General features: G+C 38.3%; 1 protein-coding gene across 1 annotated transcript; it reads left to right on the top strand.

Annotated features, from left to right (window-relative positions):
• The first annotated feature begins 3660 nt into the window (after positions 1 to 3660).
• Positions 3661 to 15084, top strand: mfsd13al (major facilitator superfamily domain containing 13a-like). The gene is made up of 7 exons (XM_088347031.1): positions 3661 to 4029; positions 5340 to 5654; positions 8968 to 9384; positions 9461 to 9615; positions 9693 to 9776; positions 10800 to 10943; positions 12157 to 15084. Exons 1-7 carry the CDS (start codon positions 3697 to 3699, stop codon positions 12296 to 12298), a joined length of 1590 nt encoding a protein of 529 aa, XP_088203157.1. The 5' UTR covers positions 3661 to 3696; the 3' UTR covers positions 12299 to 15084.
• The last annotated feature ends 5 nt before the right edge of the window (positions 15085 to 15089 follow it).

Here is a 15089-nt window from a genome sequence, read left to right as displayed (position 1 = left end):
GGAGTTTGGAAGAATATGTGATGGGCGTAAGTTATGTGCAGGGTTGGGTAGGGTTACTTTAACTTGATTACTTTCAATTACTTTTGGATTACTCCAATACCAATTATGCTAATAAAAGACCAAATAATCTAAATATAAATAAAATTACTAAATTTTGTGCAGGCTTGGGGAGTAACGGAATACATGGAACGGCAAAAATGATGTTGGCAAGCTGTTTTGATTTATTTTCATTTTGTTTCTGTCACATTTTATGTTAGTTTTGCCGGAGATCAAAGAGATCAAAGCCAGGAGAGAAAGCTTACCACGTGTTGTGAGCTTTCTCTATGGGCGGCAGTAGCTCAGGAGGTAGAGCGCTCGTCTTGGGATCAAGGGATCCCAGTTCAAATCCCGGCTCGTCTGTGTTACATGTCGAAGTGTCCTTGGGTAAGACACTGAACACATAATACCCCCAATAAGCAGGTTAGCGCCTTACATGGCTGCAAGGCCGCTATTGTGAAATGTGGAACACATTGTAAAGCGCTTTGGGAAGTCATTGACTTGAAAAGCGCTATATAAATGCAGAACCTTTTTATTTCATTGTGAGTCATCATTTTATTCATGTTTCGTTTCTTTTGTCTTTTATTAGCATATTTGGTATTGGAGTAATCCAAAAATAATTGAAAGTGATCCCGTTAAAGTAACCCTACCCAACCCTGGTGATAGGCGTAAGTTATGTGTGAATGTTGGGAAGAGTAAGGTGATGAAATGTTGACGTGATGGAGTGGGCATGGCGTTAGAAATAAGGTTGCATGGGCAGGTGCTGGAAGAAGTTGAAAGCTTTAGGTTAGGTAAGGGTTAGGGTGCTCTGAGGAGAGTGATGAGCAACAAGAATATGAGTGTGGACTGTATGAGAGTGTGATTGTGCCGACTGTGTTGTATAGTGCAGAGACTTGGAGCCTGAATGCAGATTTGAGAAGGAAATTAAATGTTTTTTAGATGAAGTGTTGCTCTTGAGTATGTTAGAAGTGACAATATGGGATAGATTGAGAAATGAAATTGTGAGACACTGAACTGAAGTAGTAGTGGAACTGAGCAAGCGTGTGGATAAGAGAATACTCAGTTGGTTTGAACACATGGAGAGGATGGATGAAGAGCGAATGTTGAAGAGGATCTACAGAGCAGAAGTCAGTGGAAGGAGACTAAGAGGAAGGGCTCGATTGACGTGGAAGGATGGTGTTATGAGTGCACTGCAGGAAAGAGGTCTAAATCTAGTGGAAGCTAGAGCTCTTGTTGGTGATAGGAATGAGCTTAAATATGATGAAAAAGCTAGATGAAAACTAAAACAGTAACACAAAACTAAAACGTGAACAACGCAGCGTCCGAAATACTCCACTGCCTTGAAATGCTTCAGTCACGTTGATTCCTACCATTTATTATTAAAATAAGTTATTAATTGATACTAATTTTAATAATACTGAGTTTTTTATCTTCTTGGTAATGAAAAAGCTTGTGTTTGAGAACACGGAGGTCGATTGTTTATTTACTATTTTAATATTAACGACATATTCAAATGACAAAATTAATACTTGTATAACTAAAAGATATTTGTATGTGGTTGTTGGTGGAAAGGGAGATACAATATACCCTTTGAGTTCTCGGCTAAAATTTTACCTTCAGAGCTTTGGGGGTGCTGACCACCCAGATCATGGGTGGGCAAACAAAAATGGTGAAAATATCATGAAGATTTAGATTTGGTAATGTAGTACTGGTAAAATAATGTTTTTTTTTTGGGGGGTGCCATTTTGTCCCCATTGTCCCTTGATGTGTCTGCAACGAAAATACTACAAAATTACTACAGAACTAAAGATCAAATTTAGTGCTTGATTACAGGGTCTAGCATATTTGTATTCATTCGGATTACAAAAAAACTATAGAAATACTACAAAAATACTAAGACAGTAATATAAAAGAATACAAAGATACTAGTATGGAAATGGTTGGTGGTTGGTTGGTTGGTTGGTCGGTAGGTTGGTTGGTCAGTTGGTTGGTTGAATGTATCCCTCAACCACTAGGGTCGTAGGGGAACCATTTCCTGTGGTGTGTCTTGGGCAAGTACAGCCTGGTGAGGCCCATACCTCTCCAGGCTAGCCTATGTATGGAAATACTTCAAAATAAATCCACAGAAATACTATAAAAACACCACTACAGTAACACTATAATAAAAAAAAAAACTACTCCATAAATATTCTGACAGAAATACTTCTCCCAACATTTTACAACAAAAATACCATAAAAATACTACAGACATAGTACAATAATTTATTATGGAAATACCACAAAAATACTACTACAGAAAATACTTTAAAATAGAAGTACAGTTATACTATAAAAATACCACTGTAGAAATACTATAAAATAAAAGTACAGTAATACTATAAAAATACTACTGTAAAAATACTACGGAATGAAAGTACAGCAATATGTTTAAAAATACTACAGTAAAAATACTACGGAATAAAAGTACAGCAATATGTTTAAAAATACTATTGAAGAAATACGACAAAATAAAAGTACAATAGTTTTATAAAAAGCCAACTGTAGAAATACTAAAAAATAAAAGTACAGTAACACTCTAAAAGTACTACTTTAAAAATACTACAGAATAAAAGTACAGTAATACTTTAAAACTACTACTGTAGAAATACTATAAAATAAAAGTGCAATAATACCATAAAAATATTACGGTAGAAATACGACAAAATAAAAGTACAGTCCAGCTACAAAATTTTGCTGTAGAAATAGTAATGAATAAAAGTATACCAATTCAATAGATATTTACAGTAGGAATAAAAAAAGAAGTACTGAAAAGAAGAAAAAAAAGTTCATAACACTCAAAAGTATGAAAATTGTTAAAAATGACCCCAAAAAAGCGACAAATATATGTTTTAAAAAACAAACTTGAAACAAAATAGAACAAAACAACCGGCAGAAAACACCACCAAAACCAAATCTATTTTTCTTAAAGAGAGGGGCCCAAAAACTATCTAAAAATTTTAACAATGTGCTGAAAAGAATGAAACATAACTTAAAAGTGCTGAAAAGCACGGAAAAGTACAAAAGCTTGTGAAAAGTGTGAAAAATTACTAAAACTAAATTAAATGGTATGAAAAAGAAGTGAAATGTATGTAGAAGCACTGAACAGTAGTAAAATATACATATTACTCAAAGGTATGAAAAAAATTAAAAACGACTGAAAACTGACCAAAAAAAGCGATAAAAACACAACATATAAGAACAAAATATAACCAAAAAGCAAACCTAAAATAAAAACAAAAATTACCTTCATTACCTGAAACAACCCCAAACGACCGCAAAACAATGCAAAAGTGACCAAATCAACATTAAAAAACTCTTAAACTCTTAAAAAATAAAAAAGACAGGCCACAAACTATCATTGCTCGGCTGCAGTTGGCCCGCGGGACACTTTTTGTGACCCTTGGCTTCAAGTAACAAAAACCATCTGATTAGCCATTTGGTAGCCGAAAGAGTCGGCTCTTTTTAGTGCATTGAGCTGAAAAAGCCGGTTCTCTCAAAAGAGCCGGAATTCCCATTACTACACTTCATAAAACAACAACCGGAAGTAAAAGAAGGCGTTTGACCTATCACCATGCTAGCCAAATGTAAGCACCGCCTTCTTTACCAAACATCAAGAAACCAATGTTGCTTATTAATAAAGTCCACAAGCGTCACGTAACAACCATTAACGAACGCAAGTCATTGTATCGCTTACAACTGAAAAATGCCACTCGAAAGGTCCGTTTGAGCGATATTTACCAGTTTTGGAGACAGTGTTACCTGGCCGTGGAAGGTGCGCTGGGCAGCATGAAGTTGCCTCGGCTTTTGGGCAATATGGAAGTCAACCCGGTGGCTCTGACTTATGCCATGGCCACATTGGGATCTGCCATGATCAACAATATATTCAACTTTTACTATGTCAAACTCTTCATCAACAAATACCAGATATCCGAGGGAGCGTTTCAGAAATCACAGGTGAGACAAGTTTACTAAAAACACGTATTGTGTCAATGCTTGTTATGTATTTAGGAAAGCATGCACTTTATCAGCATGGTACCCCTATTATTGTCAATAGCGGAGGAATTGTACTGTAGTCAATGCTTAAAGCCCCAGTGCGTATTATTTAGCGAACCCTAGTGGTGAAAAATACGTAGTTCATTTAAATCAGGGGTGTCAAACTCATTTAAGCTGAGGGCCACATGCTAGAAAAAAAATCTCACGGGGGCCAGACCAGTATATTTAAGAGAAAGAGAGAGAGATAAAAACAGAGAAAGAACCAGGGAGACTCACGGAGAGAGAGTGAAAGAGAAATAGAGGGAGCACAATGGAGAAAGAGAGAAAGGGGAGAGAGGAAGAGACAGGAAAGTGGTACAAAGAGACAGAAAAAAGGAAGAGGTGAGAAAGATATGAAGAGAGAAAAAGAATGAGAGAAGTGAAAAGAAAGAGTCAAAGAGCGAGAGTCTGAGTGAGTGTGAAAAGAGACAAAAAGAACTAGAGTGAGAGAGTGCGAGAAAGGGAGAAATAGATGGTGAGAAAAAGAGAGACAAAAAAAACGGGGGGAAAGGAAAGAGAGGGTAAAAAAATGAAGATAAAGATAGTGTGATAAAGAGAGAAAGAAAGTGACAAAAACGAAAAGAGAGAATGATAGTAAATCAGCGAGGAATAAAGAGAGAGTGTGAGAGCGAACAAGGGAGACAGAGTAAGAGCGGGAGAGTAGGAAAGGGAGAAAGAAAGAATAAGAAAGCACAATAGAGAGAGAAAGAGAGAAAGGAAGTGACAGAGGAAAAACAGACGAAAAAAACTAAAGTGAGAAACAGAGGGATTAAGGGATAGAACAAGAGAAGTAAAAAGAGAGAAAAAGAAAGAGAGTGAAAAGGAAAGGGAAATGGAAAAAAGGAGAGAGAGAGAGAGAGCGCACTCCAGTTGCTTTGCGAGTTATGCCAGGCTTTGGCGAGATCAAGTGGACATATTTCATACTGCAGTTTTTTTCTCTTGTTTTGGGTGCACACATTAACTTGTGCGCCCGACCACCCAAGCTGTTGGAGACAGCCACTCCCACCCAACACACACACACACGCACACACAATCTGCCCTGTGATAGCAATCGCTGTGTCCTGTCTGCTGCAGAACACAGAACACAATGCATGATACCTTGACATCAATGACAATGAAGACAATTCAATTCAAGTAAAAATCACCTAAGCAGTGAACCAGCGATAACCGAAGCGTGAAGTAGTGATGTGTCTCTGTATTTGAACAACATCTAAATCTTTGCCTTTCCACAGGTCGTTTATATGTTGTGGAACACCATCAACGACCCTCTGTTCGGATACATGCAAGACAACTCTAAGTTGGCGTGCTGCTCTCAGCGCCGCCTGTCCATTCTGTACGGCGCCCCGCTTTATTCCTTGGCCTTCCTCATCGCTTGGTTCCCATGGAGGTCCTACGTCCCTGGAGACTGGCTTTGCGGCGTCCACTTGATTGTGTCGTTGTGCGCTTTCGACGGATTGCTCACGTTTGTGCTACTGGCTCAGTCCGCCCTGTTCGCCGAGATTTCAGGTCACCATCAGAACCGACTGAGACTCGTCAAGTATAACCAGGTAAACTGAGTGCAGTTGTAAAGACAAATGACAGTTTAGTCGATAGGTGCACCAACAAATCAACGTTCTCGCCAAATATAATTCTAACCAATTTAAATTGAATTGTCTTTAGTGTCATTGAAAATCCTTGTAAAGCATTGTATGCAACGAGATTAGACATAGCAATCTCATATGATATAAGACAGAAGTGTCAAACTCAATTACACAGAGTGCCAGAACTCCAACCACACCTTTGGTCACGGGCCGAACAGGATAAATATATATTGAATACACAAAACTGTACCTTTAAAAAAAAAAAAACATGAATAAATATGAATTTAAAACAGTCAGGAATATTATTCCAGAATCAACAAACTTAAACATTAAATGAATTAAAAATTGTTGCTCTCCATAAAAATATATCCTGTAAAAACCATACAAATTGAAAATATGGAAATATAAATAAAATTTGTGCTTTTCACTTTGGGAATTTTGCTTTGGTGAAAAACATCTTCATATTCTTCTTGAACTTTTCAACTTTCTGTATCCTTTATCTGGATTCAAGTTTTTCAGCTTACTCTGAAGTTTTGTCTTGTAGTGCCGTTTTAGATTAAATTCCTTAATTACGGCCACAAAAGCTCCACAAATGAGACACACGGGTTTACCGGCAATGTCAGTTAACATAATTTTCTCGGTCATTGTGGTTTTTAATATCGGAGTATAGTTTGAAAGTTATCAGCGTTTCATCCATTATAGTAGATGTATACAAAATTATTTTGCGGGCCGGATATAATTGTACGCCGGGCCGGATGTGGCCCGCGGGCCGTGAGTTTGACACCTGTGATATAAGACAATAAGCACATTGCAGTAACATTCCTCCGGCCAGACATGATCATAACGTCTGAGGCTTCAAAACATCCTGATTATGCTGGAACTTACAGTAGCATGGGAAGAGCACATGGAGGAAGCCAACAAAACATGTGAAGTACCAGGAACTGGTGGAGGAGTGCAGGAGCAGCAGCTGGAAGATCTACGAGCCAATAAAGCAGTGTTTAGTACGTCATCAGTGGAGTGGTTTGCCCTGTGGCCAAATTGATGAAGGTTTGGTGTGGGAGGCGGGTAACTTTTGATGTTCTGGAACACCAACGTTTCAAAGCATTTCATGCCCACAGGCCAAGTGCCTGTATTAATTGAGTCCGACCACTCATAACTTCTTTGAGATGAGGATTATGGTCGAGGTTTTAAGGCAGGGTGAGATTGTAGCTTCCGCCAGGCACAGTTTGGGTAAAGACCCCAGCCAGCTAGTCTGCGCAGTCCCTCAGCACCCTTCCTGGAACCCCATCCAGGCCAGGTGGGATTCACAGTTCTCGGTACGCGTTTCACTTCATGCTCCTTAAGTATTAGGAAAGTGTCAATTGAATGAGAAGTTTTTTCTCGACTTGGTGTTAAATTTGATTTCAGAAGGTATTATAAAATTCTTAAAAAGTCTTGAATTTAACTCACCTTGGGCTGTAGGAACCCTAGTAGAGTAGTCATGTGGAGAATCATTCTCCACAGGATGCGCAGCATTAAACATGGTCATTTTGATCGTAGGTTATTATAGCTAATATAGTTGTAGTATTAAAAAATATATATTCAGCCCTTTGAGACTTTTTGTGATAAAATGCTATACATATAAGCATGACTTGACTTGACCTCTACTGTGCTGCTTGTAAATGCAAAACAACCCAAGAATTCGGGTCAAATTTACCCATGAGAGCATCCGTCCAAATTTGCCCGACATTGGGTTAAAACCAACCCAAATTGGGTCAATGATTGTCTGAACCAACAGGATGACTAAATTGTGGGGGTTGGTCAAACAAACGATCCAGTTTTGGTTGTGTGGGTTGTCATCAAAATTTTATATCTGTTTTTGATTTAAGAAATTAAGTCAATTTTAGGGGGCATACACTTTGCATTTTCTTTTATTTTTTAAAGCATGTGTTTAAAATAGGATTGGGGGAGCTTGTTTTAGCAGGATCACATTTTTGGAGTCTTGTCTATTAAAATTACCCTTTTTTGAAAGGATAAAAAATAACCCAAATTGGATTGAATATTGTTTAAATAAAAAGGAGGACCCAATTTGGGGGATTGATTTAACAAAATGATACAGTTATTGGGTTTCCTTGTACCACACGACCTGTTTTGGGGGAATGTTATCAAGTTGATAATTAAAAGGGAATAACTAACGGTTGGAGGACACGATATTTTCGTTTTTCTTTTATTCTTTTTTAAAGTGAAAGGTCAAAATTTGGGGGACTTTTAGGATTAGTTAATTCTGGGGTGTTGTCCAATAAAATGAGTGGACCTTATTTACGAGTGTTAATTTGACACTGGTTAGTTTACTGTTTAGGTCAATTTGTCTAAATTTCGGTTATTTAATTTATTTTTTAAGTCATTTGGTATTGTCTCTTGTACTCAAAGCAATCCAGAGAATTGGGTTAATTTGACACACGCATTGGATCAGTCAACACTTGACCCCACCTGGGTAATTCCTGTCCCATTTGAATAGTACAACTACCTTTACAGTGTACATACATCCACGCTCCCAGTCCTGTACACAAACATATTCAATCTGACACGTGAATGTGAACACACCTTTCCGCAAACTTTAGCAGTGCACACATAGTGAAAATTTCTCATCTCTGTAAACTATGAACAGGCCGATGAGCAACAGTAGAACAGTAAATGAAACATATGTGCATTTTGTTTGGTACATTTAGTTGTCAACTGTTAAGTCTGTAACAAAAGAATTTAACGATTCTTAAAAGTTTGACAGTTGTCGTTTTTAATGTTTCAATAACTGATTTTTGTTCCTTGGACTGCTTGCCTTTAATTGTCAGGCACAGATTGTTATAACACTCATGCTCTCTTTAGAGGCAAATATACGCGTGTCATCAAAACCGTATTGGCTTGAATGTTACTTGAATCTTACCGAGGCGAGTCAGATTTTGTTTGGTTCAACTGTCCGACATGCTCTTTAAATGTTCGTGTGTCACCGAGCCACTGCCATGATACTGAAGGTCTGCTTTACAAACTTTCCAACCAGTATTTTTATTGGCCGTACCTCCGAAACTTCATAAGTTTTTGTTGCTCGTACTAAATGTTGACGCTGCCATTTCTGTATGTTTATGGTACTGGTCGAGACAGATGCTATTGAGCATGAGCGACTTTAAGCAGAGATTACATTCGTGTAGAGTGGACGTCATTGTCGACTATTTCTATTATGGATTTTTCTTGACAGCGCAGACTAATCGTTGTAGCCCTAACGGCCATCTTTTTTGTGGTTTTCCAGATGGCCTTGCTGCTGGGCTCGTCGAGCGTCCTCTTCTCTGGCGTATTATCCAAAAACATGGAGGACTTTGCAGCTTTCCAGGGGTTTGCCGTGATAATCGCCATCCTAAGCTGCGGCTGCATGCTCTACACTGGCTTCCACAGCCGAAGCCAGTTTGACGACAAAGTGTACGACAATGCGACTGATCCCGCCTCCAACAGTTCCAAGTCTTCCGCCCCGGCGGTGAAAACGCTGATCTGGCAAATCATCACGAATAGGGACTTCCGGCTCTTTGTGCTCATGAACTTTTTCCAGGTCTTCGCACTGGCATTTTTTAGTAATTTTACTCTGATATTTACTGATCACCTGATTCCCCCTGATGTCCTTCCGTCAATGGCTAGGAGCTTCATGTACGGAGCGGGATTCATATGTCCTCAGGTAAAGCTTGGAATTTGAGCACCGATTATTAATTTTGTTTTTGAGATCAAGATGTATAATATGATGCCGTCTCTAGCTGTTAGTGTTGAGCTGTGACCGACTTCTACACAGCCTTGGCTACTACCAAATCATTTTGTACACTTTTTATTTGGAGTTTTTGATGGGAGCTTTCATGCTGGTGCTCGGCGCTCAGCACTACCGTATCCTGGTACTGTTCATCACTCTGAGCATGTAAGAGAATCAACGGAAACATGTACCTCTTTTCACAACCCTTGATGATGGCTTTTAACTGTTTTGGTGCTTCTCAGGGTCATGGTGCAAGCTACTTTCAGTCTATTTGGCTTGCCTCTGGCGGATATTATTGATACCGACATGCAAAAGTACAAACGCAGGTGAGCACAGTGATTTCACAGCTCTCAGTGCTTTTTTTTGTCTTTATTTTGAAATCATTCTAGTATTTTTTAATGCTTAAAGAAGAACAACATTGTTATTGAGGGGAAGGTTTGTATCATCAAGCAGGGCCAAGTTCTGTCTGTCTGTCTGTCTGTTTATCCCTATACTACTTTAAAATGTTTGTTTTTTGGTGACTCATAGGCTCCCATGCGGCTCCGATTTTCCTGAAAATGTACACTGTTGTACTTTAGGTCTCCACAAGTGTCTATTGCTAGGTTTCGTTTGAAGCACCTCCGATAAATACCTACATAATCGAGACACGTGGCCAGGCATTGCCTGGCCCATCTGCTTATTAGTTCACAAAACGATCCTTTTTTTTGTCTGTTCACGTTTTGCGTCATTGTGATTTTTTTTAAATAGGTCAAGAACTTTCTTCAGTGCTTGTAATTAAAAAAATAAAATAAAACGTGTTCCAGAAAATAACCATATGCGCAAGCTTAGGCGTCTAATGGCGGTAAGCGCATACTCAAACTGGGACAAGCTGATGCTCGCGGTGAGCGGCCTCTAGTGGTAGCCTCTGGGAAGGCTCGTACTTAGATTTTGCTTCGTATGTCAAAATTCTTGTGTCTAGATAATAATAATAATAATAATAATTTCCTTTGTATTGTCATTCTTTGTAACAATGTACACAGAACGAAATGTCGATACACCTGACCCGTTGTAGCGAGTCGATGCACCAGCTCAGTAGCCTAGATGGTAGTGTGCCTGCTTTGAGACTGGGAGGTCGCTGGTTCGCGCCTCGGCCGAGACATACCTAATTGGTATAATGGCGGCGATATGCTCGTATATAAAAGTATTATTTTACACGGTTGTGGCAGCAATCCATTGTCCCTGGACAACTATTGCTGGGTGCGGGGGCTGGCAGAGTGCATATTAAAATTGGCGGGGGAGGTCAAATGCAGGTCATGATGTTTCAGTGTAGTGAAATATGACAACTGTCTCTTTATACGGTGTACTTGCAGCTCCCCAATCTCCTCCATGGTGTTTGGGACCAACGCTCTGTTCACTAAGCCTGCTCAGTCTCTGGCTCCAATGTTGGTGATTAACATCCTCAACCAGTTTGGCTATGAACACGTGAAGGATGCTGGAAAGGATGCGAATCCAAGGTCAATAGTGTGTCTAGCCCAGCTATGTCAAACATATGGCCTGCGGGCTGGACTTAGCCTGTTAAATGCTTTAATCCAGCCTGCTATAAATTTCTGAAAATGTTAAAAATAGAAGCCAGTCTTGACTCATTTATATTAAAAGATGTGAATTTTTTAAATAAATGCAAACCAAATGGTTTCTCTTGCTGTTAGAGTGCAGTAAATGATATACTCTCAGCTTTAATAGGCCCAGCCTAGTACTTTTATCTGTTTGGTCAAAGAATCCGCAACTCCAAAATTTGAAAGAGTCATGACATACCAAAAAACAGAAAAGCCAAATATGTCTGTAGCTGCAAAAAACAAAAAGCTTTTAGATATCTATTTTTTAATTAAAATAAATTGTGATTCATACATAAAAGTTAGTCATTCAATATTTAATAATTATTTTGATAAAAACCATCACACCAAAAATGCATCTATCTATTTGCCTTCCCCATCTTTTTCCATTTTTAAACATTTCGTAAAAATCCCTAGGGAGCCACTAGGGCAGCTCTAAAGAGCGACAGGTGGCTCTGGGGTCGCAGGTTGCTGATCCCTGGTCCAGTTTAATCTTAATGCCAATCCACTGCTAAAACCTTTATTTTGTATTTATTTTGTATGAATTTCAAACCAGTACGACAATTAAGGCAACAATTATATATTTTTTTTCATGGCTCCCACTTGAGTTGTTATATTGTGGTGAGATGGTTCAGGTGTAAAACAGCATTCGTTAGACTGTTAAAATCAGCCATTAGACCAATCAAACGTGAAAATGAACATGACATCTTTTTTTCTTCCACATTGTTTTTAAATAAATGTGTTCTGCTTAAATAAGATCCCTTGTCATCCGTGATTACAGTATTTAGGGTAGGCGACTAAAGTAGGCTGGATGATAAAGCATAATACTGAAAAACTAGAGTAAGCTAAACAAATGTAAGTTGACTTTCTTCTACTGGTTGCATGAGAACAGAAAACCTGGATCTGGCTCCAGAGCCAAACTCAGTTTGACATCCCTGGTCTAGTCCGTACATTTTACAGCAAATGCTTTATAAGAATGTTTGTATTTATTGCTGCTTGTTTTGTATTTCATACCGATGCATAGTGTTAGCTTTTGGGATATTTGACAGGAAATCCTACTGACTTTTTACTTACTGAATTTTCTAGCTCACCTTCTTTAACGTCTTTGTTTTGGCAGCATCTCGGAGAGCCTCAACAATGTCATGTTCTACTTAGTGTGTGTGGTGCCCATGTGTGTCGCTGCCATTCAAATCCTGGCCTGGAGGCCTTTTTCAATCCGGAACACTCATACTGTGGACAGCAAGTACACTGAAGTCTAGAAGCGACGCCGAAGAGGACGGCGGACCATTAAATGACGGTACCTCGTAAATGTGTTTATTTTATAGATCATCCGGATTTTAAAAGTGGGTTATTCGTGAAAGCGCTTTAAAAAGGGGTTATTCGTGAAAGCGCGTATTTTATTTCTTCTTGATATGTGTGACCGACTTGAGTAAGGAGATGAATATCTAAAAATGTTCCTTGGTTAAATGTTTAAACAACCGTTGAACCAGTTTAAGCACTGCGACACGGACAAACAATTGTGCCTTAGGCAGTTGAAACCTAAACAATACAGTCCATAATGTTCGTTCAAATGAGTAATCCTACGCTGAAATGTATTGTCAATTAATTTTTGCCAGACAATCATAAAGCATCTAGAGAAGTTGGCTCTGATGTGACAAAACTAAGATTAAAAAGGCCAGGCCATACTTTTAAGTCTGAAAACAACTTATTGACTTTTGTTTGAGTTTTCTCAAATCAATTAACATCGAACTTCAGAAAGAATAATATTTACATTACGGATCTGCATGGTAATTTTAGATTCATTCTCTTGCTCATTTTTCAGTTTGTTGAAGGTGGGTAATTCATTATTGGAGTAAATTCTCAACAGACTAGGTTGAAGGTATTTGGTACTCCAATTTTGTCCCACTGTACTATGGAAATTGTCACAGTTGACATGCCTATCTAGAACTAAAACCAGTCAATAGTGTACTTCAAATCATTCTTTTTTTGTTTAATGGAAAATCTTGAAAGCAAAAATCTTAATCCTTTTGTCTATAGAATTATGGCTAGTTGCAACAGGTTCTGGCGGGTGCTTATTGTTTTGGAATGCTTGCGTGTGTTTTTTTTTTTTTTTTGCTTGTGTGAAAAAATGCAGAGAGGAACGTTACGCGTAACATTTGCAGATTTGCATATTTTTACCTCCATTTTTTAAGTTGTGTTAATTTGTATATCCCTTAATCACAAGTCACAAAGTGCTGTACAGGCTACTAACTACATCACACATCCCATTACACCATCCCCTTTGATGCTCCAAAACCGGTGGTGTCAATTATCTAACTGGCGGGCTGTATCAAGCCCGCCAACTGATTTTAATCCAGCCTGCGAGAAAATGCTGAGAGAGCTTTAGAGAAAAATGAGCTGCATCACGTCAAACAATGACCTGCAGTTTTAATCATGTCCACTGAATGTCACCAAAGCCAAAAACCACTTTCAAAGAAATCCACCCACTGTAGCGCTATTTGCAGACTACTGTTTTATCAACAACAGGACATTAAGAAAGTAAAGGGTCATCCGTTGTTATTTTACCTAAAATAGAAATCACACTTTTTATGCCTATAAACTACTTGTCCCAGCCACGTGAGATCGTATTCTACCATGTGGCAGCTGATTTAAAATGAGTTTGACACTCCTGGTGTAATTATTGTCACATATCATGTTTAATATCATCTGTTGTTATTATGGGAAAAAACAAAAATGACATACAGACGCTCCCCTACTTACAACCATTCGACTTACGTAAAACGATAGATACGAACATTTTTTTCGGGATGTCAAAAAATATCCAGGCATTGCTGTAAGTTAAATTTTGTTTTGTGTGCACCTTTTTCGAGTACAGGACATTACTGTAGTGCTTCTTCCACCGCTACCAGGGTGTGGTGCTGTGAGAGGTCACCCACCATCCACCCCAATGAAGAAATCCGTTTCCTCTTCCTAGTTCGTGTGTAAACATTCTATACTGCGCGCTAAGAACTTTGACATTTATATTGTTAAATATCTCACGCGTTCATTCAATATGGTTGGTGTAAAGTGTAAAGAAAAGGCAAGCCGTTTCATTTGAAATGAACGTGGAATACGGAAGCTTGATGCTGTCGAGAAAATGGTTGGATCGCTTTATTTCGGCCACTCTCTACCACGGAGGAGGACCTCTCGAAGCCCATCTTCCAAAAGTATGTTAAACTTAACTTTATTTATCTTTATAGAGCATATTATTTTATGAAATGTTTATTTTTTATAGTACAAAACAATACAGGTTACTTATGCAAGCCTTAAACATACTTGTATAAACATTGAACATGCATTTAATACAAAGTATAGCACTGAAACAATTTACGAACAAATTAAACTCATGAACGATCGTCTGGATCCTATCTCGTTCATAAGTAGGGCTGCGTCTGTATACGAAAATATATCAGTACATGCCAGGCACTAGAGTCCCAAAGGCTAAGGACATCTTTAAATGTGTTGTTAAAGTATTGCTATAATCACCTTGGATTACAAGCAAATTGTCACTCAGTGGAACCCCATCAAGGGAAAACACGTAGAAATGCCTTGTTGCTTTTATTTTGCAACTTCCCGGTTAATGGAGGATGTTGAACAAACTAGGATTATGATCATAGGAATCAACAGTAGGAAAAAGGGAATTTATTTTATCCAGAATCCGAATCATCCAAATCCAAGAACTTTTTTTTCTTGCCCCACACTGTGTGCTTGTGTTTTGCCTAAACTTTACTGAATCACTTTCCTCTAATCGTCAAAACAATGCAACCATGAATTACTGTATTTTGAAATGGGAAATTATTGCACTTTTATACGGAATGTAAGAAAATATTATGTTTGTTTTCTTTGTCGTTGTCTGGGGTAATGACTGTTTCCAACTGTACCTTGTCCAGTTTTGTACTAGATAATCTAATGTGCCTTGTTGGACATGTATAATGATCAACGGACAGAATAACAAACTCAGGTTGGGTTTAGACTTTTATTAAAAAATAAGTTTCTTTTAGTCTTTTATGG

This window comes from Urocampus carinirostris, chromosome 1, assembly GCF_059441175.1.
Source record: "Urocampus carinirostris isolate Australia breed hairy pipefish chromosome 1, RoL_Ucar_1.0, whole genome shotgun sequence".
In the NCBI taxonomy this organism is placed as follows: Eukaryota; Metazoa; Chordata; class Actinopteri; order Syngnathiformes; family Syngnathidae; genus Urocampus; species Urocampus carinirostris.
The sequence above is the reverse complement of the archived record's forward strand: the minus strand, read 5'-3'. Positions and strand labels throughout refer to the sequence as shown.